The sequence below is a fragment of the Chroicocephalus ridibundus genome, chromosome 1 (genome assembly GCF_963924245.1).
Source record: "Chroicocephalus ridibundus chromosome 1, bChrRid1.1, whole genome shotgun sequence".
Taxonomy (NCBI): Eukaryota; Metazoa; Chordata; class Aves; order Charadriiformes; family Laridae; genus Chroicocephalus; species Chroicocephalus ridibundus.
The window spans coordinates 68,658,513-68,682,865 of record NC_086284.1 but is presented as its reverse complement, the minus strand read 5'-3'; the positions used below and the strand labels follow the sequence as shown (position 1 = coordinate 68,682,865).

The 24,353-nt window shown below is 41.5% G+C and overlaps 1 protein-coding gene across 3 annotated transcripts in view; it reads right to left on the bottom strand.

Moving 5' to 3' along the window:
* The window catches only part of TFDP1 (transcription factor Dp-1), a 54,253-nt gene extending 31,835 nt beyond the window's left edge, over positions 1-22,418 (bottom strand). The window contains exons 1-3 of one of the 3 annotated variants that reach the window (XM_063338341.1): positions 22,287-22,418; positions 20,572-20,656; positions 7,108-7,174 (exon numbers count right to left, since the gene is read on the bottom strand). In XM_063338341.1, the coding sequence (XP_063194411.1) occupies positions 7,108-7,174; positions 20,572-20,583 (79 nt within the window). In that variant the 5' untranslated portion in view covers positions 20,584-20,656; positions 22,287-22,418. Of the gene's footprint in view, positions 1-7,107; positions 7,175-20,571; positions 20,657-21,573; positions 21,726-22,286 lie in introns of those variants that run through there. The other 2 variants (XM_063338352.1, XM_063338332.1) reach the window with 2 other exon arrangements.
* Between the last annotated feature and the right edge of the window lie 1,935 nt (positions 22,419-24,353).

Here is a 24,353-nt window from a genome sequence, read left to right as displayed (position 1 = left end):
TTTGCTAAAGCATGAATCACAAGCTCTGAAATACATCTCTACTTCTGCTCCAGAGGAACAATTCCAGTCATGTTAAAAATAAGGGAGAGTTTGATCTTGCAAATAAAATTAACAATAACATTACATTGCAAAAGTTTCTTGTCACGTAAATAAAAAGAATGAGACAATCTTACAGTTATGCAGTGTTGAAATACAGGAGTCTAAATATACCTTAAAATTTAACATTTTTCACTTCAATTTTTTTCAATTACCAAATCTGAAGTGAAAATAAAACTAAAGGTCGTTATGCCCATAAAATGCGAACCCTTAAAGTGTTAAGAGGTGAAAGGCGCTAAAGACATCTTTTACAAGCATCTTCTTGTTACATACCAATAATGCCACCTACTGGCAAGACAGAAGATTAAAATTTTCTTTCTGAGTAATTCTAAAATTATTTTAAGAGCTTTAATTTCAATACAGCATTAAATACCATTGGTTATCTTTTCCCTTGCACTCATCTGAAACAGATAATTTCTTTTTCCCAAATTTCTTCAAAAGCAAGGGGATTAGAATTGAACAGTGTTCTATTTAATAGTTAAATATCAACACTAATCTGAGTATAGCAGGAACAAGAATGTAGCAGTTTTCTTCAAAATGCAGTATCCCAGAACAGAAAAATTTCTAAGTCTCTAAAATTCATTTCAAAATAACTTTTAGAAGACACAAACTGGTGAGGAAGTTTTACTGCTTCAGCACCCATTGAAAATTCTTTCCAACCTTTCAACCCGTATGTATTTTCTAACTCTCAAAATGAATTCTGTTGGAATTATCACTCAAAGTCCACACACAGGCTGAATTTTAGCAGTTTCAGGTTTAAGCAAATAGCCAGCCAGGTGGCTACCCAAAACCAAGCCCGGAATTAACAAAAATTAGCTTTTTTTTTTTTAAATCCAAGAATTGATATGAACTAAAATAACAATTAAAAATATCCAAATGAGATTATCCTTGCCTTGTAACTAAGCTAGGTAAGAAGTAAACAATTACAATCAAGTCACCGTAGAATTTTACTCCACAAATAAAGTGCTCTCTTATTCTGCCTTGGATAAAGCAATATATTCTGTCTTGCATAAAGAACGGAATAGGCATAGGGTATTTTCAGTTGGAAGGGGCCTACAATGATCATCCAGTCCAACTGCCTGACCATTTCAAGGCTGATCAAAAGTTAAAGCATGGTATATTAAGGGCATTGTCCAAATGACTCTTAAACACTGACAGGCTTGGGGTATCGACCATGTCTCCAGAAAGCCCATTCCAGTGTTTGACTGGAATGCTTCCTAATGTCCAGTCTAAACCTCCCCTGGAGTAGCTTTGAACCATTCCCACACGTCCGATAACTGGATACCAGGGAGAAGAGCTCAGCACCTCCCTCTCCACTTCCCCTCCTCAGGAAGCTGTAGAGAGCCATGAGGTCACCCCTCAGCCTCCTTTCCTCCTAACTAGACAAACCCAAAGTCCTCAGCTGTTCCTCACAAGACATACCTTCCAGCCCTTTCACCAGCTTTGTTGCCCTCTGGAAGCATTCAAGAACCTTCACACCCTTCTTAAATTGTGGGGCCCAGAAATGCAGACAGTGCTCCAGGTGAGGCTGCACCAACACTGAACAGGATAGACACCTATTTTAACCGGCTGGTTATGCTGTGTTTGATGCACCCCAGGATGCAATTTGCCCTCTTGGCTACCAGGGTACACTGATGACTCCTATTGAGCTTGCTGCCGACCGGCACCACCAGATCCCTTCATATTATTGCCAGAAAAGAGACAGAGCTATAAATCACAATTTGGGTGCTCTTACAGCTTTTCTTCACTTGACCTTTGAAATTTTTATAAACATTTTCATAAACATTGCTTCTGACTATAATTTGAGGGATTAAATTAGACACAATTTCTACAAAACCCATTCCTGAATACAAGGTAACAAGCAAAGGAAGGACCCCCGTGTTCTCAGCAATTGAGGCTTTAGGAAAAAAAAAATGCACTTGGTTATTTTGGAACGAGCCAAGGAAACATGCAACTGCTTCCAATGGGATTTAACATTCCTCCACAATGTCACAATTGAAGCTGACAGTAAATAAAACAGCACAGGTCAAGCAGCAGATATAAAACCTTGTGGCTTTATGAGAGTTCATCAGTGAGAGGACATCTCAATATACAGCTAGCTACCTTTTGCTGTGCAGGTGAACTCACTAGCAAAGCCGCACTTTGAAAGCACCTGGCATTGCTCAGGATTTCCTGAAACAAAACACTCCCTTCTCAGACACACTCCACATACCACATTGCTGCTTTTCTCTTGAACAGTGTTATATCAGAATACCACCTTCCTCGTTACCAAGTACACCAAGCCTTTCACAGGCATACTTGTACCAAACCACTCCAGACCAAATCTGGGGATTTGTGCCATTTAAACCCTACCAGACTACAAACTCGCACTTAACAGGAAAGCTGCATTAAGATGTGAATGTATTATCTCCTGTCCTTCCAGAAGAAGTTGGAGCTTTTCAATGGCATGACCTTGAAGCCAAACATACTGAAAACCTGCATTTACCAACGTTTCCTCATCCAAGGACTGGCAAACACTCAAATAGTAAACAAATTTGTCCCAAACATATGCATTTCCATCAAGAAGAAAACCTAATTAGATAGTACATTTTCTGAAATATTTATAAGATCTGGGAATCAATATAGCCTTAGATCAAACAGGGGCTGATATAACTGGTGTATCGCTCCACTGATACTTTCCCAAGACTCAACTTTAAGAATTAGCTTTCCAGACTAAACTCTCAGTGGTGAAGTAACAGAAGTAAGCAGAGAGAAAAACCTTCCTCCAGTGAGCAGAGCTAATGGTGTCATCTTAATACAAGGGAAAATTCGCACCTTGCTTGAGCAGCTCCATGGAATGATGTTTTTTCAGGCCTAAATGTGGTGTTACACTCCAGTAATGGAAATACACGGGGGTATCAGAGAACACAGGTGAATTTACATCCAACTTCTTCTGGAGGTTGCACAAGCACTGGAGGAAGTACAAGCTTCCAGCTCATTTCTACAACATATAAAGACTGATATCCTCTTATTCCACACTAAAGATGTTTTTGAAGACAGACTTTTTTAGAGCATTTTCTAGGATGGTATTTATATCCATGATCAATTTATTCAAAATTATATGCATTTTAAACTAAACAGTATTTTTGTTTTCTATTTTCTCCTCTTAAAACAAATGAAGTCAGTCTCTGCTTTAAAAAATAGAAATAGAAATTCTGACTTGGAGTTCATGGTTGAGACCAGTCTCTCCAAAATGAATCAGACTGAAGCATGTCCCCATTCATTGAAGTAAAAAGTCTGTCTAGGTTGGTAACCTGTTTCTGACAGTGGATATTAGTCAATAATCAGAGAATAAATGTAATGACAGGACTTACACACAGAGATAATTTCCTAACATACCCTCTATCTCCCAGATTCTACAGCTATAGGACTTTTTGAGCAAGATGTTGTTCAGCATAACTGTTCAGCATAGCAAGATGAGTGATATCCCCTTCGCATCATTCATCTAAGAAACAACAACTATATACTTTTAACAAAATTCAGTCTAAAAACAACCTACTCATAGTTCCCAGATTTCTGCCAGTGCAGATTAAAAATTTAAGAAGTCCATTCACAGGGTATTCTGTGCAGCAGAAGTTGTTCAGGCTGTATGAATTGTTGCATAATAACCTGTGCTGGACAGAAAAGTTAACCTTTGCTCATCTTTCATAGTTGATTCATATACCTACCACCTAGTCCTGTATTCACCTTATAGAGTTACAGAACTCTATAAGGTGAACTTATTCACCTTAAGTGTTACAGAACCATTTCAAGAAAAAAATTCTGCTCTCTTTCTCCCAAAACATGTTTTTGCAAGCACGTCCTTATGAGCCAGCAGACAAGTAGTTTTCTTGTATGCTACCACTCCCATAATGCCTTTACTCCTGTGACAGCTGAGCTCTTCCTCCTTTCACATCTAGCTGGCAACATGTGGAAAATGAAGCAAGTAGTTAAGTTTCTTGTTGACTTTGTATTCTTAATTTGCTGAGTCTCTCAAAGTTGGACTTTTCCAAAAAGATGCTACAATGCACCCTCTGATATTACTAGTCCAATGACCTTGAGTGTTGTGAAGGGAATGAACTTCAAAAAGTAGCCAGGCTCTTGCATTCTCCCTAAAGAGCCTACTGTTGTTGGGGGTAGAAGACTAGGCTAAGCAAACCACTCATCTGATACAGCAGGGAGATTTGATCCCATATCAATAATGCAATGTATTCTCAAACTTTCCTTGTGATTGACTTGAAATTTCCAGAAAAAGACTCCTTCCTTTTAATAAATACAAATTCGAAGGGGAAAGAAAAAGAAAAAAAAAAAAGAAAAAAAAAGGAAAAAATCCCCACTTTTAATGATGACCACTAGAGATGAATAGAAAGATTATTTCCTGACCTCCTTCAATTCATCCGAAGTAGTGCACCACATACACTTATGCTACCCTGTGGAAAGCTTACTGTGTTTTTTGTCTGTTGCTGTGGACTGAATCCTCTTAGTTGTAAAATTAAGAGAAATTTTGCACAAGGACTGGACTTTTTGATACAACGGCATGTAATGTACACATCTACTTTTAGAAAGCACATCATACTTTTGTGTAGTTACATTTAAAATTCCAACATTTAAAGAATACAGACAAATCCTAAAAATGATGAAAAAGTTGCAACAGAAAATAAATGGTACTTCAGTGAATAAATTCCGATACATATCTGAATACTTCAGTGACAAAATATGTGTTATTTTAAGCTCTGATTAAGACTACAGAGCCTGCATATAAAATACAAACAAGCTAGAGGCAAGAAACATAAAACAATCAAGCCAAGAGAAACAGTTGTTTCTTCCCAATATTAAGAATTAGCTGCTGTCCATTAACTTTACAAAACTCCCCTAAAAGCAATGAGGTGCAAAAATTAACTGAGGATAGCTTTGTTTGCTTGTATTATTCTTGGTGGTATAGATTGAGAATAGAGCTCACCTCTCAAACTGGAGAAGCTGCAAGCCTATAATGAACTATTTAATCACTTGAATTTATTTTAGAAATTCTACAAGCAATGAAATGGCCTCTATTTTGCCCAGTTCTACTTCAAGAGCTATGCAATAATGGAAGATTCACATTTCCAATTCTTGCTGTCTAGACTGCACTGTCTGTTTTGACTAGTTCTCCAGTGACTGTAACAAGGTCTAGACACAGACACCTACACGGGTGTAAAACGTCCCCTCTAAGTATCTGCCCTGACAAAAGCATCTGTTTCACTGCCCATAAGGGATAGGTGAAAACAGTGCAGCTGTTAAGGATCAGGTAATCTACCTGAACACTTTTTTTGTTCAGGAGCGTATGACTAAGTTTAGAAATATATAGGTGGACCAGTTAGTAAGTGTCATTTATTCCACCCTTAGTGCCTTCTCCATCAAAATTAGATCATGGCAGATAAGTCAGACAGCCCTCTTTTGTAAAGCAACGTGTATTTCAGACAACGGAACGTCAGAGAGAGAGCCTATTAAAATTCCAATAAAATACTTTATGTACCTAGAAAAACTGTTAAATTGGTGGTGACAGAAATTAGAAGTTCTGCAAGTTGTAAAAACAAATGCTTAAAGGTGTTTTCTGAAACAGTATATAAAAGACTAGAGCAATAATACCAATGGCAAGAGCAATAGGACCAACAATACCAATACTGAACTGGACTACAGGTTAATCTGAGAGTGCCAGTGTAACCCAACAATGCATGAAGTCAACAGAATTGTCAACAATGAGGTTTATGACAGCATCAGACAAGAAGTAGGTGACTGTCCTAATAAATTTCACCCTACTTAATACAGCCTATCAAAGCACACCATCTGTCATACACAAGAATAAAACTGATTATCATCATTTGGAAGAAACAAAGGAAAATGGCCATTTCACTGAAATCTACTCTGAGATGGCTGTGAACCAAACACGATGTTGCACCGGAAAACTACTGATACAACCATACAAACATAATCTACAATTCACTTGGAGTCATATATACTATTTTGGTCACTTGCATTCCAGAAAACTGATGAAAGCAATCAGACAGACTCAAAGAATGACAATAAGGAAAATGCAGAGGACAAAGAGCTTGTCTGATGAGGAATCTAGGAAACAATGGCTAGTTGGTCTGTCAAACTAAAGACTGTTAAAGATACACAATTGTTATTTATAAAGAGTAGGTAAACACACTACAGAAATTTATGAAGCTGAAAAATAACACTGCAAAATGCATAAACTGGCAAGAATATACTCAACTGGAAGTCACATAACAGTTCTACAGTCTCACTATGGAAACAGCCTTCCCCTAAGAACACGGGGGACAAAAATCTAATTTTCACATATAGCATAACCAGTTTACAGAAGAGGTTATAGGACATAGCTGTCCAGAACTGCAGGTGACTGGAACTCAGCGGTGCTTCTGTTTTTTCCCCCCAACTCTGCTAACTGTAAAGTGCAGGACGTAAGTCCCCAAATGTTTAGATGATCTTAGTTCTCGAGCTTACATATTGAATTCAAGTTTATAGCCTATGTTTTATTAAATTGCCCGATTACATTACACTATCATGCATGCACAGCCATTATCTGCAAGTCCAAAACAGTTCTGTTCAAAATATTTCAGACAGGCTTGCACTAGTGTGGATGCACTATCATAAAAGTTGTCATAACCCATTTAAAAATGTTACCCTCCTGCATTTTTCTCATTTGCTAAAACACAGTGCCCCAAAAGATGTTTCAGACCATTCTGGCCTTTATACTTACACACAAGCTACACTAACTAGATCACATATGGAATGACAAACCACCACTGAACTTCACACACAGCTTAAAGACAGTCATAAACCACAGAAAATCTACGATTTTCTTGATGATTATGTAAGATATAACTTAAGAAAAACTTTACAAAAACTATGCTAAGAGAGCAGTTTAAAGCCAGTAATAACCATAACAACTAAAAATCAAGAAATTAAGAGTCTTACTAAAAATTGTGTTCCTACCTTTTCCAGGACTTAGGTTTTGGTCTATAAACACCTTAAGCTCTCCATTGGCTTCAATTAGTCCAGCCTGTTAAAGAAAGTAACTTGTATTAGATTTACAAACACAGACAGCCTTTTATTGTTAAAGATGGAAGAAATCATACCAGGAGTCTCTGCCGCTACTGCTCACATTTTGTCACAAATCTGCCACTATGTAATGGCTTTGTTTGTGGCATAGTATTTGTCAAACTTTAAAATCTTGATTTTATAAATAACATGTTCTTAAAACACAAGCAGAAAGTCAGTTTACACTTACCTTGCTATTTTGTGTCCTAACCAAGCTCTTATAGTGAACATGCACTGTTTTGACAGATAGCTTAACACCTTTCCAATTAGAACCAATGACACCTGCAACTATACCTTTCTCTGTACAGATACTCTCTACCTACCACAGGAGTTAATAACATTATAGTAAAAACAGTAGAGGTGGCAGAGAGCTCCTTAAGGCATTTTAATCAGAGAAAAAAAAGGCATTAAGAAGAAACACCTTGAGCTGTTCAATTATTATTTTTTTAAAGCTCTTAAGTGAAAGAGCTATAGCATTATATACAAGTTTGCTAAGTTACCATCATTTTTTGAGAAAGCTCACAGTAGAATTTATTTTTTAAAAAATACTATTCATTTTTGGATAGAAAACACTCTATGCAGTAATTCCTTGGTATCTACAGACTAACAGTTCTGAAAAAAAAAATGAACACAAGATACACAGACTGTTTCCATTCAGAAAGAACAGCAAGGAAGTCAACACTTGTACTTAATCATAATTCAGCATGTGGTGTTACAGGGGCTGAAAAGTCCCTAGCTGCATTTTGTGCATAGCTGGTATTTGCAAGCCATTGCCGATCTTCAACAGACAATTAAGTGGTTTGCTGTCAGTCAGCAGCAAAGCTTTTCCCTTGAAAGTCTACCTGAAGAGCCCTACTTGTGATTTGCCAGAAGTTCATCAAACCAAGCGAGCCACTAGAGGATGCTGTGGTGCTATTACTATCCAGGTGTATGACCGGAACGATTTCTTAAGAAAGACAGGGAACTTTAAAAAACGGGAAACTTTCTCTGCCCAGTGGAAGGGCGGGGGGGGGGTGGGGGTGGGGGGGTGGCAGTGGAAAGACGACCGAGCACTGGGGACAGGCTGGGAAATGAGCAGAAGACAAATTTTGCTATGGGAGGCATAAAGAGCAGTGGTCTGCAATAGCATAGGAGCGATGAGCACCTGGTGGCACAAAGAAAACGCAAGTGAGGAGACAGTGGAACTGATGGGTAGAATGAAGAGCCTGTGGCAGTTCTGTCCTTCATTCTCCTAATCTTCCCCCCGTAAAGTAATGAAATAGCATTGTTTTAAGGAGACTCCCACAAACTACCAGTACACAAACGCTGCCTGTTCTCCATCTTGCCCACAGTACGGATTCAAAGGTCCACTTGAACAAATGACAGTTCTACTGCCCTATTCCCAAGCACCAGAGGTTTTTATAAGCCTAACTCTTCATCACACTTACTACATAATTCAGGAGGGCAACAGACTGTATCAGACAAGGTATACTCATCAACGTCAAATCAGTATCATGTACAAAGATGTTCTTAGAGCTACAAAGATGTTGCCAGAGCTACAATCTGTGGCAATATGACATTCCAGAACACTGGAACCCAATGTGTTACATGAAGATGCATTTTTGGGTGTTACATTGTACTCCCATTCTACCTCAATTTCACAAGAGTGTTAAACCACACAGGAAGTGCAGTCTCATTGTCATAATTTCTTTAAACGCAGTGCTTCAGTTTCTATTCAACAGCAGAAAGAGGAGGCTTGTACTTAAGGATTCCTGCACATTTTCTTTTCTATGGAAATCAAAAAGTTATCAATGAGACTGGAAAGATATTTACTATCTTGAGTGTGTGATCAGTGGACCGTCCAAAAAATGGCTTGTTTCATCTGGAATGTCTTTCATTTTAGAAGTACATGAATTTCATAATTTTTAACTATTCAATCCATTCATCAGTTTAATACGTAAAAGCAAACTTGCACCGACTGCTAATCCAAACCCAAATATTTAAGTTGCGATAGTCAGCATATTCAAGTATTAAATGCAATTCATTATTTCAGTAATCGGAAAATTAGGCAGTTCAGTAATCAATTACTCATTGGTCCCTCCCTTTTTTTTTTTAAAAATGAATGATCTCCAATGTAATAATTTCTATTAATTCATTTTATCCTCAAGTATTCAACCAGCCACATCATAGTATCAAATAATCTCATAAATTTCAAGTTTTCTTCTACATAATTAAAATATAAAGTGAAAAATATTACCCAAAACAATATGCAACAACACAATTAATCTAGCATTACAAAGGGTCAGATTAGTGCTACATGCCCTGGACCATGCTTTTGTGTGACTAAAATTACAAAAGTCCTGACAACCTGGACAACATTTGTGAAACAGACTGCATTTCATTAAGAGGAGAATACTATTTGGGAAAAATCAGAGAACAGCAATCACTGAACAACAAGAAGAATCCCCTCAGGAATCATGACACTGATGAAGCGTACAGCAGTCACAGTTCTACCACCTTTCTACACCAGTGTCTTACTAAAGGTTCAGCTCTAGCAGTTACAATGGCTGGTAAATATTCAGCTAATTCAGAAGAATATGGCTAGGAAAGACTACAAGAAAACTACTTGGAAAGAATACTACCAAATCCTACAGTGAATAGCACCCCCAGATGCTACCATTCACAATAAAAACTGATTTCTAGTGAAAATTATGTTACTCCAGCCTCAGTATGCCCTTCACACTTCGGGGTACTATTCAATTCTAAGGTTATCAAAATTTATTGCTAACTTCGAGTCTCCTCAAAGTCACAGATACAAGCTTTTGGCAAGAGAGAACTGAAAAGTAGAACTTCCATCCTATATGAAATTCTGTGTCTTTGTTCTAATATGGAAGTACCAGGCAAAAAAAAAATAATCTCGGTGTATATTTCAAAGAAATTCCTGCTATTTTTCAAGCCAGGTTATTTTGCAGGAGACCCCAGGATTACTTCTCTGTAACCTATCTAGCATAGTGCAGCGCCGAAGAGGAAGGAGAGAAAGAAGGAAGGAGAGAAAGAAGGAAGGAGAGAAAGAAGGAAGGAGAGAAAGAAGGAAGGAGAGAAAGAAGGAAGGAGAGAAAGAAGAGGAAAATGGGACCATAGCTCCCATTAGGTATATCATAGTCACAGATTTACAACAAACAACAACAAAAAAAAGGAAAACCAAAAATTACACCAAAAAAACCAAGACCACATACCAGCAGGAAATACCTGATTCCTGATTTTCCACAATGGAAACCCAACCTTTTGCCAAGGAGGGTCTAGACATCAAAGAAATTTTATTTTCTGGTGGAGAAATACACATAGTTTCCAGGCCTTATCAAGCTATTTCTAACTAAGTATTTTGATTTTTATTTTTTTCACCTACTAATATCCTTTTTTTCGTATTCCACTTTTTCTTCTTATCTTCTCATGATTCTCAATTTCAAGATGCATTAATTCCTTTGATGGTAACACCAGGGCTGCTTGAAATAATATCATGCTCTTAATATTCTGTTCTGAAAGCTTTGTAAGTGTGTGCAACTTCACAATTTAGAATTGCTTTCCTCTTCGGAGAGACATGCTGGCTACGTATACTTCCCAATGGCTACATAAAGAAACTCCTAGTATCCTAAACTGGCAACAGACGCACTCCTTATCCTTTTCATATTTCAACAAAATCAACAATGATTTTAAAAAATAGCTTTTGACACTCAACGTAGCATCTGAACTGTGATAACTGAAGATGTCCTTTCCACAGATCAGAGGAAGAAGGTTAAAGACTATTGGACAAATTAGTAAATCTGGCAATTTTAACTGCAGAAGCTGTGCTGGTGTGGAGACCCCAACCAGAGGCTTTGTCTCATCACATCATTCGTAACTCTTAAGGAAAAGAAATCAACCGACGGGCTAAACATATCAAAAATTTAACTGAAGTTAGCTTTGGCCTGCTATGAGATCATCAGCAGTCATAAGAACTGGGAAGTCTATTTTTGTTTTGTTTACAAGTAAAAGCTGAAAAGCACTAAAAGTGCCCTCTGCCTGAAAGGCAGTAAATTGGGAAATATCTTTTTGTCGGGACTAAAGTAAATCTGAAACAAAATCTGCTAAAAACACAGAGAATTTCACTTATTAAAAAAATCCCTTAGTGCAGACTATCACAGAGTCATTTCGTATGTTACCAACAAGCTAATATTTGTGGTCTCGGAAGTTATGCACTAGAAACTCAACACGCTTACAACAAAAGTATCATTTCTTACACAGCTTTCCAGATTTGCAACTCAATTTCTTAATAAAAATTAGCATAAAAATATTCACTAAGCCTTTAAACTAAACAGGAAAGATTCAAGCTGAATCTGGACTGAAGGACAAGGCACCTATAAAAGCATGATCCAGAAGTTTAACTAAAACGAGACTGAACAAGTACACGTGCTGTCTATCAGGCTCAACAGGAGAGTAATGTCCCCCCAACACTCTGAGATAAGTAAATATGGGCAACAACAGAAGGCTGCTTTTGTGCCACAGAAGTATCTCTTCTATCTTGCTTCTAGGTAATGAGTCCGTTTTAAGTATACTCCCTCAAAAAGAGCTGAAAGAAGAGCAAGAAGGGTAGAGATAAATGGAAACAGAGCTATTTGCCAAAAGGTATTTCTCAGAATATAAATTTTCCAGTTGCTAACAGCAGATTAAGCCCCCTAGATTGAAGCACGGGACTGGGTTTGACAACAAGAGAAGTGGATGCCAAATAGATAACATTGGTTAAAGAACGGGAGTGAGAACGCGACAGACAGAAAAACAAGCAAACGGGGATTTGGGGACTGCCTGGTAAAGAGACAGAAAGTGAGCTAGAAAATCAGATGGAAGATGGCAGATTAAGAGTTGACGTAGAGAAACTGGGAGTCACTGAAAAAGTACAGTCAACAGAACTGATGAGAACCTAAAAGAGAGCTTTAACAGGACAAGAAGATCGGACCCTGTGAGGGGAAGAAAATGGGAAATGGGACAAACACAATCTGTTCTAAACTACGACTGAAAGGGTAAACAAGCTGGGACTCTGAGAAGTTCAAAATAAATGAGGTAAGAAGTAGTAAAGATTGAACCAGAAAATGGAGAAATTGGGAAGGAAGCGTATTCCCGTTAGAGTGCATTTACTCCCAGAGCTTGTCAAAGGCATCAGGAGGATGCCTCTGCTGTCTACAGGCATTTGCAAAGCCTACTAGCAAACAACATACATCTTGTGCAAACTACACCTAACTTGAGCCAGAAAGAATGCCAATCCCCAGCCACTTTATCGCTTAAGAGCAGATAATAAGAACGTAAGGACATGGACCTGTTGGAGCAAGTCAAAAGGAGGACCACAAAGATGATCAGAGGGCTGGAGCACCTCTCCTGTGAAGACAGGCTGAGAGAGTTGGGGTTGTTCAGCCTGGAGAAGAGAAGGCTCCAGGGAGACGTTATAGCAGCCTGCCAGTACTTAAAAGGGGCCTACAAGAAAGCTGGGGAGGGACTCTTTATCGGGGGTGTAGCGATAGGATGAGGGTTAATGGCTTCAAACTACAAGAGGACAGATTTGGACTGGATATTGGGAAGAAATTTTTTACTGTGCGGGTGGTGAGACACTGGACCAAGACGTCCAAAGAGAAGCTGTGGCTGCCCCATCCCTGGAGGCGTTCAAGGCCAGGCTGGATGGGGCTTTGAGCAGCCTGGTCTAGTGGGAGGTGTCCCTGCCCATGGCAGGGGGTTGGAACTAGATGGTCTTTAGGGTCCCTTCCAACTCTAATTGTTCCGTGATTTTGTGATAAATGTGAAGGCCCTATGCCATGCAATTTTACTGTGTGCCGCTTCACTGACTATGTAGGGTTGTTGGTTTCTTTTGTTTGCCGTATTTTAATATCAGGAAGCAACAAACACACAGAATGGAAAACTAGCAAAGCTACAAAGTAGAGAAAAGCTTATAATCACAAATAATGCTGCTTAAACAACCTTAATTCTTCTTTCACCCCTATCCATACACAAATGTCATTTGTAACAAGATGATAATACATTATTTTTCCCATTGGATTCATCTCATTCAGGGACCAGAGCAAACATGCTCTGGGAATGAATCATCATGTAAATGCAGGTGACTATTTTTACGGGACACCCAATTCATTTTTTGCAGAAATTAAAAGGCAATTAAGATATGAAGTAGAGGATTACAGGAAAGGAAAGCTAGTTCTTAAATTTAAAACATTTGTATTTCATTTTGCAAATGAAGTCAGTGAGAACTATTCCTTACTGTATAAAGTAATATAACAGAGCTTTTAAAGTCAGGCTATAGGAGTCTGATGCTGCAAAATTCTCAGACGTGTTATTTTACTGTGTCTCAGTAGCCACCTTCTAAAACAGAGACCATACCACATCTTCAGTTCATGGCAGCATTTTTGAGATTAATATGTTTGTCAACCACTCAGCAATGAGCTATACCATAGAAATGAGCTTTCCAAAAAGTAAATTGAATTATTAGCACCTTAACTAGCAAGGAATAGTCAAAGCACTAGATATGAAAGATCTGGATCACACAGATAAAAACTAAATACAGGTTTGTAGCTCAGTTAAGCATTGTCAATCTTTGGTCTGAATATAGGCTCCACTGATACTGCACATACGTTGGACACTGAGTATATACAGAATGACACCCAAGGTCCTTATTGCTGAATATGTCAAGACCATTAGCTTTCTTGGCTGTTTCTTCTAAAAAGAGCAACACATCTAGAACTCAGCAAAAATTAAATTATAGAATCATAGATGAAGAATTCATTTTGAAGGTGAATCAAACAGTGGTCCAGTCTAAGCAGCCACACAGATCAAAAATACCACAAGAGTTAAAATCATTACAATGGGTTGTTTCTCACCATAATTCAATTGCCCAAGTGATACAATCCTTGCAAAATTCAAAGCTGATGCCCCCAAAACTAACTGGGGGCTCTAAAAATGAAGCAAAACTGAATACGACATCCCTAAGGTGAACAGGACTGAAGCACTGGTTTGCCACTTCTACCACACAAACTAATCAGAAAACACAATCATTGTTTGTGTCCTCCTGGACTAAATATTCATATGCAGAGGTACCAGCAAAGGTACCACAACTAACTCCTGGTGCCATTCTAGATTCGACCTAAGCAGACTTCTGTTTTTCCAGGCAAACCAGATCTTCAGAGCAGTTTGTTCAACAGCATCTGAACCACAGCAAAAAACAACAAGTAATGTTAAACAGGACTCATTCCAAAACCATTTGCCTCACCAAACTCACTATCAGTGTATTGTAAGGCTACAGGAGCCCACAACATAATTTTCAAAGCAAGTTTGTGTAATATATGCGACACTTAGTGAATGCAGTGTAATGTAACAGAAGACAAGTAGCCAGCAGCAGGTTTGCAGATATGGACCACTGTCAACCTTTAAAATCAAGTTGTCTGCTATCTGCCCGAGAACCACATCAACACAGAGAAAGTTTAGCAAAGATTGGCCCATTTTTCCTCCCACTTCTAGTTAGACACAATAAATCTCCATTAAGTGATATCCAGGCAAGCAAATAAAAACACTAAAACAAGTGATCCCTAGTGTAACTTTTTGAAAGCTGCTTTTTTGTTTAACGCGTTGTCAGCGCACTGCTTTTACTCAGCAATACTACAAATATATATCTATATAAAGCCACTACCATTAAGGGACACATACAATTAATGAAGATGTGAAACACTTGAAGACTACAGGAAAATGCTTTATTTACACAAATAAACTGGCGACCTGACAGGCAACTTCTGAGTCGCTACTTTCTGCTTTATAAATACAAACCAAAAAAAAAAAAAAAAGGAAACTCTTATTGTGTATTTGCCACGTAAAAAGGAGAGTTTAAAGATCATTTTCCTTCTGCCTTCTAAAGAGCATATTTAAAAAAAAATGTTAACAACACTTGAAATCCCAGACTGAGATGCCTTTTTACAAGACCTGATTTCATAACATTATTTGATCTTCCATTTGCAAACTTCTGAACATGTTAGAACTCACTAAAGGCAAACAGAAATAGATCAAACTACTGAGAAGTCACTGAACTAAAATGATATCAAAAAAGGTGCATGAACCACTTGAGATCCACTAAAGACTTAACTTCTCTACTCTACCTTACTGAAATTCCCAGTACATAACGAAAAATAAACATAAAAGGAGAAACACGTGTTGATATTTGAAGAAAAGTCTGAAAAATGTTTTGAAGATTTTTCAATACTTTCCAGACATTGAAAGTGCATCATGTAAAAAAAGATACAAAATATACGTTTTTCCTACCTCCATTAGGCTCTTTTTTTTTAATCCAACCCAAATGTAACCTTTTCAGATCACAAAGACTTGCTCAAGACTGATGCAGAAGCACCACATGAAAGCCATTAAAAAGTACAACTTTTGTACTGTTCCGGCAAAATTACTATGCAGAAACACTGATCTACTTCTTTCCCCAAATCTAGCAGACCTATGGACCTATCCAGTAAAGTTGCTGTACAAAAATAGTTTGCTCTGTGGGTTTTTCTGAAGTATTCTTTGAGCAAAATATTAGGTAATACTGTGAAATAAATTCATTGGATTAAACTACATACCTGAATGTATTCTGAATACTCAAACAAAATAAACCATCAGCCTTAATCCCTACACCTCTAGATCCCTTTAACAGTAATGTTGGATCAGGTGTTGAACTTTGTACAGACAGAACTTCTTACATGGTGTCCTCAGATTTACACATGTGCACAAGGCTTCCTTTGCAAAGTTAGATACACGGGCCATAGCTGCTACTCAATGAGATTAATAAAAGCACCATAAAATACTAAAGAGATACAAGTAAGTTTTATGCAAACTGGAGATCAACAGAAAAATCCCTCAAAGTAATTCAAGCAGTGGTTCTAAAGCCAATGCCACTGCTAGCAACCTACGAAACGGTAAAATGCACCACCTTTCCAGGCAAACAGCTCCCAAGAAAGATATTTCAGTCTGTGAGAAATTCTGAAGGCTAACAGTGGTGTTTATGAAACACCACATTAGTTTTCAACCATGTGTTCTTCATGACCAACTATTATTTTTTTAATGACTGGAAACAGTCCATGCAATAATGGTGGAACGGTCAACAAAAAACGGTCAAACTGAAACGATTATAAGCAACTGCTACTATACACAGTATTTCATGTATTTCAATACATGTAATCTCTGAGATCAGAAGGAATCTTACTCATTCCTTTTGTCTAGCCCCCTTCTCCTCAGTACTCACTGTAACTCCATGCACTGGACTATCGCCTCTAATAGACACAGTTCCTGCAAATGACTCCTGCTACTTCTATTTAACAGCGGGTCTTAAAGAAAAGAGCCACAAGCTTCTCTGTCTTCATGGCTGCCTGAGAAGCCTCAGCAGTTCATTTGCAACAGAAGTGAGAAGAGAACCAGGGTCATATCACAAGTTGGATCTTCAGATACACTACAGAAACTGTTAATTTAGTGGTGGAAGGTATGTTAACCATTAATAGTAAAAAGTATGTATCAAGTTAATTTACAGGTAATTCCAATATATAACTGAATTAAAAGTGGCCAGCAGCTAGTCCTCAGTCTTCTACTGGGAGTTGGAAGACAAAAAATTAAGCTGCCAAATTTACTTTCTTGCTACAGTAATTTCTGGTCCTTCTTTCAATGCCATTATCCTGCCTAGTTTTAAGCATGCTAAGGACAGACAGGGAACTCTGCTCCCCACCAAACTGTTAATCCCACGAATCCAGTGAGCAGCACAAGTGATCCGAGGACCTTGGTGCATACATTTGCCTCTTCCAGTTCCTGTCTGGAAGGTGCCACATTTGTAAGCAGTGAAAGAGTTTACAGTAGACTCAGCAAAGTCTTAAGAGAATGGCACTGATTAACCAGAAAGAGGAATACTGGCTAAGCTGGAGTTTCTGGAGATTCTCTGCATGCAACAACTATCTCCATCTCAGACCAAGAAACTTCCCATATGGTGCAAGCATACATGTCAAACTGTACCCAACCCTACTGACCTCAATTTGTCATTCAGCCTCTGACAAACAACAGAATGCTCCTACTCCAAAGGTACTCAAGTCCCTGAGATACTGCAATTGGTGTTCTCTCGTCCACCTGTGATTTTTCCCATTGTTCCTTTAAATTACAGAAAGAGTAAAGTCTTCCTAGTAACTAAGATCTTCCAAATTGCACGTGATCTTCTATGGCAAATCTGGACGATATTTTAGAACTGCTTCTCACCTCTACACTGTGCTCAATTACATAAAATCAAAAATGGCTATGCTCATTACTATTACCAGATCATACGGAAAAATGAGTTTGCTCCTTTCTTCCCCTTTATATTTATGGCATTCCAGATCCCATACCCTTATGTAAGTTTTCAAAAAGATAAGCTGATATACCCACAGATACTTTGGCCTTCACAAGCTAGTATTTCTCTTTTTCCATTATTATTTTTCAGCTTATCCAGCTATAACATTACTTGTGATTATGCTCTTAAGCTCCACCTGCAGGCTCTTAATTAAGGTGCTACATATGAACGTATCTTTTTCTTTTCCCCCTCAAAACTTCCTGACCACTGCCAAGGTAATTAAAGTATTTTGTAAAAAAAAAAATCAATGCTTTGTTGCTTATTTTCTCTTTATTGTACACTCTGGAAAGCATTAGAGGGATACATTTTTAAAGCAGTATTTAACAGAACTTGAGTCAAAGTATTATTTAACTAGTCTTGGGTCAAGTTAACTCCTAAGCATTATCTTACCAGCTTACCTGATCAGTACTTTTGCAATTACTTGATTTGATCCATTTGGATCCTACAAAATTTGATCCTTTATAAGAACATTTAATTTGGTTTGCCAGTATTCTCCATCATGCTCCCCGTTTGTTCAATTATCCAGTAAAGTCTCAGTTTGCTAACTATTACAAGTATTTGACTTTTCAAAAAGGCCTTTTCAAATCATATTTTTTATACAGAGGTATCAGAAGAAGAGCTGGAAGTGAGCAACAAAAGGAAAAGTGCTCTCCTGCGGCAGGTGGGAGGAGGGGTTAAGTAGGAGCATGTTATCTTGTGGCGCCCGGGCTCCACACCTTCCTCTTCTGCAGGGCTGCCAGCTTCACCCTCACCAGAGCAAGCACAGGCCTCAGCAGCACAAGGTAAGAGCAGGACATGCACACAGCCTGCAGCACACCAAAGCACGCTTGGCCACATAAACGCCACTTGAAGCCCAGACTTGGCATTGTAGCAGCGCAGCCCTTACCACAGTTTAGCCACCTCAGCTGTGATGAGAAAAAGGGAAGGAAGGGGTGGGGGCATTCATCAACTATGCCATCTTCTTCACCACTACATCTCACAGGCAGTTAGTGCACTTGATAGGTGACATTGCAGAATCACAGGCCATTAATCACAGCAATACATGTCAAAATGTTTAAATTTAGAGCAATGCGTGTCTTCATAGACTCAGTGCCCAGAAATTTAGTGATACTGTCTCTATCGGATTGATTCTATTATTTTGCTAGGAAAAGAACTCGTATTTTGGATAAAAAACGTGGGAGTCATTCTCTTCCCTTCTGAAAATCAAAAAAGCATTGTACCAATTAGCATCTCTATTTTCTAGCATTAAATCAAGCCTAACAAGGCCCATAATCAGACCTGGAAATTTAAAATTTCCCAGCATTCACTACACGTTTTAGACATCATGTAATGGTGGGTATGTAATAGTCTGCAAAAAGGTAAGCAGTTCACCTTTCTTCCCTGAGGCAGGATTAAGCATATGTAGAGGTTTTTAAGAACAGGTTAGACAATCCTTCAATTAAGATTTCATACCCTTTCTAGCTACCTTGTTCCGGTGCTCAAGTACACTTAAAATTCTACCTAAAACCTGACCTAGATTTTCACTTTTACAAGTTCATCTTATTAATTCTTGTAATAAAGACACTGAAAACAATTTATTTTCCTATTTGTAGCATCTTCTTCCGTTTCTGAAGTTTATTACCATATATGTTATTCCTCCCTTAACTACTCTTTTCTAGAATAAGCTAGATCTTTCAAAAATGAGGTTCGTTCTTAAATGTTTTATTCTCATTCTGTTCCCCTAGATCTTCTAGGATATTCATCTGTATTTGCAGGTGCTAGCACTTCACTTAGTTGATCTCTCTCCCAAAGCTAATATTAAACAAATGTACTTTGGTATCTCAACTACTTTGAACTGTTTCAATTTCATCTCCTAGTCTAACATTCTGCTTTCATTTTCTTCCCGCTTATATGCCTTTCATTCCCTGAACTCTGCTATCTGTAACGTACTTGGCCACCCTTATCTCTTCCAGGCAAACTTTGAGTGACTATGTATTTCTGGTTGCTTCTCCGTACATTAAACTGTTTTTCAGTTGCTTCTGAACTATTAAAATTCTCTACAAGATTAATTTGTTAAACCAATCATTATTTCATGGAAATTCTTGCTATTTGAAAGCCACAACAGTACACATTAGATTGCAACCCGCTATTTAAGAATTTCAACTGTGTCACTTTTCCTTAGCTTGTATGCTGCCATTTTTGGGGGGCTTTTTAAAGGAGAGATACTTTCTAATTTGAATACAGAGTAGTGTCTTATTTTCAACAAGGGAATGTGAAAGCCCAATTATATTAGGTATGAACAATGAATTACATCTTAAATGCAGAACCTGTTTCAATTTCGTTTAAAAGTGCTGGAATTGGTAAGGAGCAAACATGATTCAAGAGGTAGGCCACAGAATCAAAGCCACTAACCTGAACATCAACGGTAACAGAAGTCTATGATGGAAGTCCCCAAAGCCTGTTTTTATAGACACTAAATAGGATCTTCTGGTAGACAGAGACAAAACAATGAACAAATATGGAGACTGAACCATCTTCACTCCCTTGAATATATGATGCCTCCTTGAACACAAGAAAGGCAATGCTAGTTGACAGCAGTAGTCAATGACAACCCTGCCACCTGAACAGTATTTCCTGGGGTTTTTTAAATCCAATTCAAAACCAAGCTGTTTTACTGTTCACTGTGAATACACATAATGCCAATGCCCCAAGTGTTTTTATGAGCATCGTGAATTCTTAAAATTCATTACTCTGAAAAAATGGCTGCAGATCTGAAGCTGTTCTATGCTATTACATCCACAGGAAAAATATAGCCTAGGCTTGAGGTACAATGTAGATAAAGTAAGTTTCATATTATTATTTAATATTAATGCTAGCTATTACAAAGCATGACCTGGTTTGCTTTTGTTAATAAAAGCAGAAATACTCTATGAGCTATGCTTCCACATGTGATGTGCTACAAATATACTTACATCTTTTGCCATGTTACCAAAAACTAGAAATCAGTCCTCTTAAAATCTCGACGGCTGCAGGGCACAGAGACAATGATGCTATTTTCTAGAAAGCAAGTAAAGACAACGTTAGCTATAAAAATGAAAGGAGGGAAAGTTTTTACCATTGAAATTACTGAATACCACCAAATGCAATTTACTTTTTTTTTTTTAAAAAAAAAAGGTATTTAAGAGGAAAAAAGTTTTCTGTCATCACCAATTCATGCCCTAAGCCCCCCACCCCAGGCTCCCGTGTGGGAAATGCTCCCTTTTCGGAGGGCGGGGGGTGTGAGCCCTCGCCTGGCTGGAGCGCCCTTCCCCCGGCACGTACCCGATCCCAGCGGGGCAGCCGGCAGCCCACGCTGGGCCGGTCCCTGTCCAGCTGCGCCCCTTGCAACACCGCAGAGCAGGGCGCGGGGGGGAAGAGATCACTCCCTCGGCCTCCTCCTCCTCCCCACCCCCATTTCCAGCAGCAGGCACAAGTAGGCCTCAGGGGCCAGCTACCCCCCCGGGGCCTTGCAACCCCCCTCTCCTCCTCCTCCTCCTCGCAGGCGGACGGGCCGCAGCAGAGCCTGTCAGTCGCCACCGCGCCCCGGGCACCCAGCGCCCGCCTTCCCCCCCCCCGACTCCGCGCCCCCCGACCAGGGCCTCACCGCCCGGGCGAAGCCCTAAGCCCCCGCGCCGCCTCCCCTCCTCGCCAGCAAGGGGCCGCGCTAATCGCCTCAGAGGCGGCGGGGGCACGAGGAAGGGGGGGAGAACGCGCCAGGCGGCACCGATGGCGGCGGCGGGAGGAGGAGGTTGCGGCCACGGCGGCGGGGGTGGGGGGGTGTCCACCCCGTCCACAGCCTCCTCGCCCCGCCGGCGGCAGCACCCCGCCGCGCACCCCCCCCCCCGCCAGTCCCCCCTCCTCCCTAATCCCATCCCCCCCCCCCACCCCGCTCCCCATCCTCCTCCCGCCGCAGGGCCGGCCTGGGCTGCCCGCACCTGAGCGGCCGAAGGCAGAGAGAGCCGGCTCCATCCCCCGCCGCCGCCCCCAGACAGGGACCCGGAGCGCGGAGCGGGAGCACCCCCCGCACCACAGCCGCCGCGCTGCTGCGGAGGCGCCCGACTGCACATGTGCGGCGGCGCGCGCGGGCCGGGCGAGCCCGGCGGGAGGGGGGGGGGGGGGCAGAGGGGGAGGAGGCGGTCGGGGCGCGGAGGCGGGGGGGGGAAGGCGGCGGGAGACCAACGGCCCCAACGGCAGCTCGGGCGGGGGCCGGCAGGCACCGCCCCGCGATCCGGTGCGGGGAGGGGGAAGGAGAAGGAAAAGGGGGTGGGGGGGTGTCTCGGCCGGCGGGCTGTCACTTCCCAGCCCGCCTCTGCCCCCGCCAGGTCGCCAGACTGGCGGGATCCCGGCCCGCCTCGCCTCGCCTCGCCGGCGGCCCCGCACACCTGCCCGCCGCCGCCCCGGCCGCTGAGGGGCTGCCCGCGGAGGGGGGGGGCCAGGCCATGAGGGGACGGCGGGCGGGCGCGAGCGCAGCCGCCCCTCCCCGGGCCCCGCGCGCGCGCGACCCTGCCGCTCTTTTTTTATTATTTATTCTATTTATATTTTTTTTTTCCTCTTTCTTCCCACCACCCCCGTCATGGACATGGAGGAGGCGGGGGGGGGACACGACACGACACCAAACAAAAAAAAAAAAAAAAAAATTGAAACTTACACTTTTGTGCGTCCCACCGGCGTGACGCTGCGCGCTGACGTCACGGGGGTGTAGCGTGCCTTGCACGGGCACACGCGGGGCGGCTATAGCCAACCGCCCGCCGCTCGAGAGCGGGCGGTCGGGCCGCAGGGCGCATGCGCGGGATTTTCGCGCCTTCCCTGACTCCCCGCCCCGCCGGCGCGGGCGGCCGGCGCGCGCGGGAAGCATCGGCGCGAGAGCGCCCGGCGGCCCCGGCCGCCCCTGGGCACGTGGTCGCCGCCGTCCGCGCGCCGCGCCGTTGCCGTGAGGGAGCGGGAAGGCGCCGGGCTCCCCCGCGTCCTTATCGCTGCGGGACACGGCCCGCGCCTCGGGCGCGACGCCGCGGGGAGGGACGGGACGAGGAGGGAGAGCGCCGCGTCACGGCCGAGGGGGGAACCTGGGCCGCGGCCCTCGGCGTTGAGCGGGTTTCTGGTGGCGCGGGAGGCGGCGGGGCGGCGAGTTGCCACAACATCCTGCCCGTGCTTTCCTCATCGCGTCTCGTCCGGCCGTTGCTTGAGCAAGGTGGCTTAGGGTGAGCCGTGCTAAAATTAGGGCTTTATGGTAATCCAGGTGGATGTTTTCCATTGGGTGGCTGCTGCGCTCTCAAGCTCAAATTAGGCCCGATCTACACCCCAAGAAAATGGAGCCCTGGTGGCTTCTGCCACTTCTGGTCTGTGCGAGCTGCGCCTGCCCCACACGCTCACTTGTGTGCAGCCATCGAAGTGGGGTACATTAGCAGGGGTTGTGTGATGTAACTCTACAAGCATGATGAAATTCTTGGTGAAGAGCTTTCAGGGCGTGCAGCGGGGGGCTGTGAAGGCGTAGCTGTAACGGTGGAAACAGCAGCAAAGTCAACGCTTTACACCTCAGAAGCCGCGTTTCTTGTAGGAGTGGATACAAGCCTAGCTGATGAAGGGGGGGGAGCTGCAGCCACATCTTGCGGTAGCAAGCCCGCATGGTGCAAGGCGGTTGATGATACGAGGAAGAGGGGAGCAGGAAGGCAACAGCTGGTCCTTCCTCTAAAACCATGCTGCTTCCTGATTGCGCCTGGGAAGGAAAACCCTTCTGGGAACAGAAGACACAACCAGCAGAGCCACTGTACAGAAACAGCACAGGACAATCTAGCACAGATGCCAGAGAAGATGCATTTCATCAGTTGACTAGATTCACATTTACTTACTTCTATACCTCACTTGTTCATTTTTTTTAAGACATTTGAGAAGTTCCTTTTTATAATTATGAGGAAACACTAGCTACCTTCCTTTTCTTGATAAATGGCAATCTTTGATGTTTTTCATTCACAGTAACCCCCAGCAGTTGCTGCTCTGGGGTTCCATGGCTGCTTATGCAGTACCCTGCTCTGACGACAACCACGATTATCCCATTTCTTCATTCTTCTTAACTAAACTTGATGGCAGTGGACATCAAAGAAAGAAGATGATGATGAAAATATGTTTATAACTTCACAGAAAGAGGCAGGAGTTTTGACACACAAAACCCATGAAGCACCCCCAGCCAGCTGCAGAAAAAATGCTTCCTAAAAGGCAGCAGCTCCTCCAGTTCATGGTGCTGCTCTCTACCCTCCACATTATACATACTGTGCCTGTGGATTTAAACTGTTTGTGTATCTTAAGTCCCTGCCCGCGCTCCCCACTCCCCCTTTTTATGTTAATTCTTGTAGAAAAAAGTGTTCCAGTATCACAGGCTCCAGCCTTCTCCAGGAATGCACCCTCAACAGGGTATGTCTGTTCCAGGGTGAAGAAGGAACTACAAAAAAGTAAATGTGCTCTTAAAAAAGGTAGAATTTAATGACTGCATGAAGATAAAAATCATCTCTGATTTTTCAAAATGGTCCTAATGCCATTTTGAAAAAAGTCTCAGGTTGAAGAAAAAACTTCTACCTTCTCTAGTGCCAAGCAAAATCGACAGAAACTTCTGAATTAAAAAGTAGAAAATAATTCAATAGCAACTGCAGTGTGTAAGGACTAAGATAACTACACTAGAGCAGAGGAGCAGTGGCAATTAAAGGACAAAGGCAGCTAAAGGCAG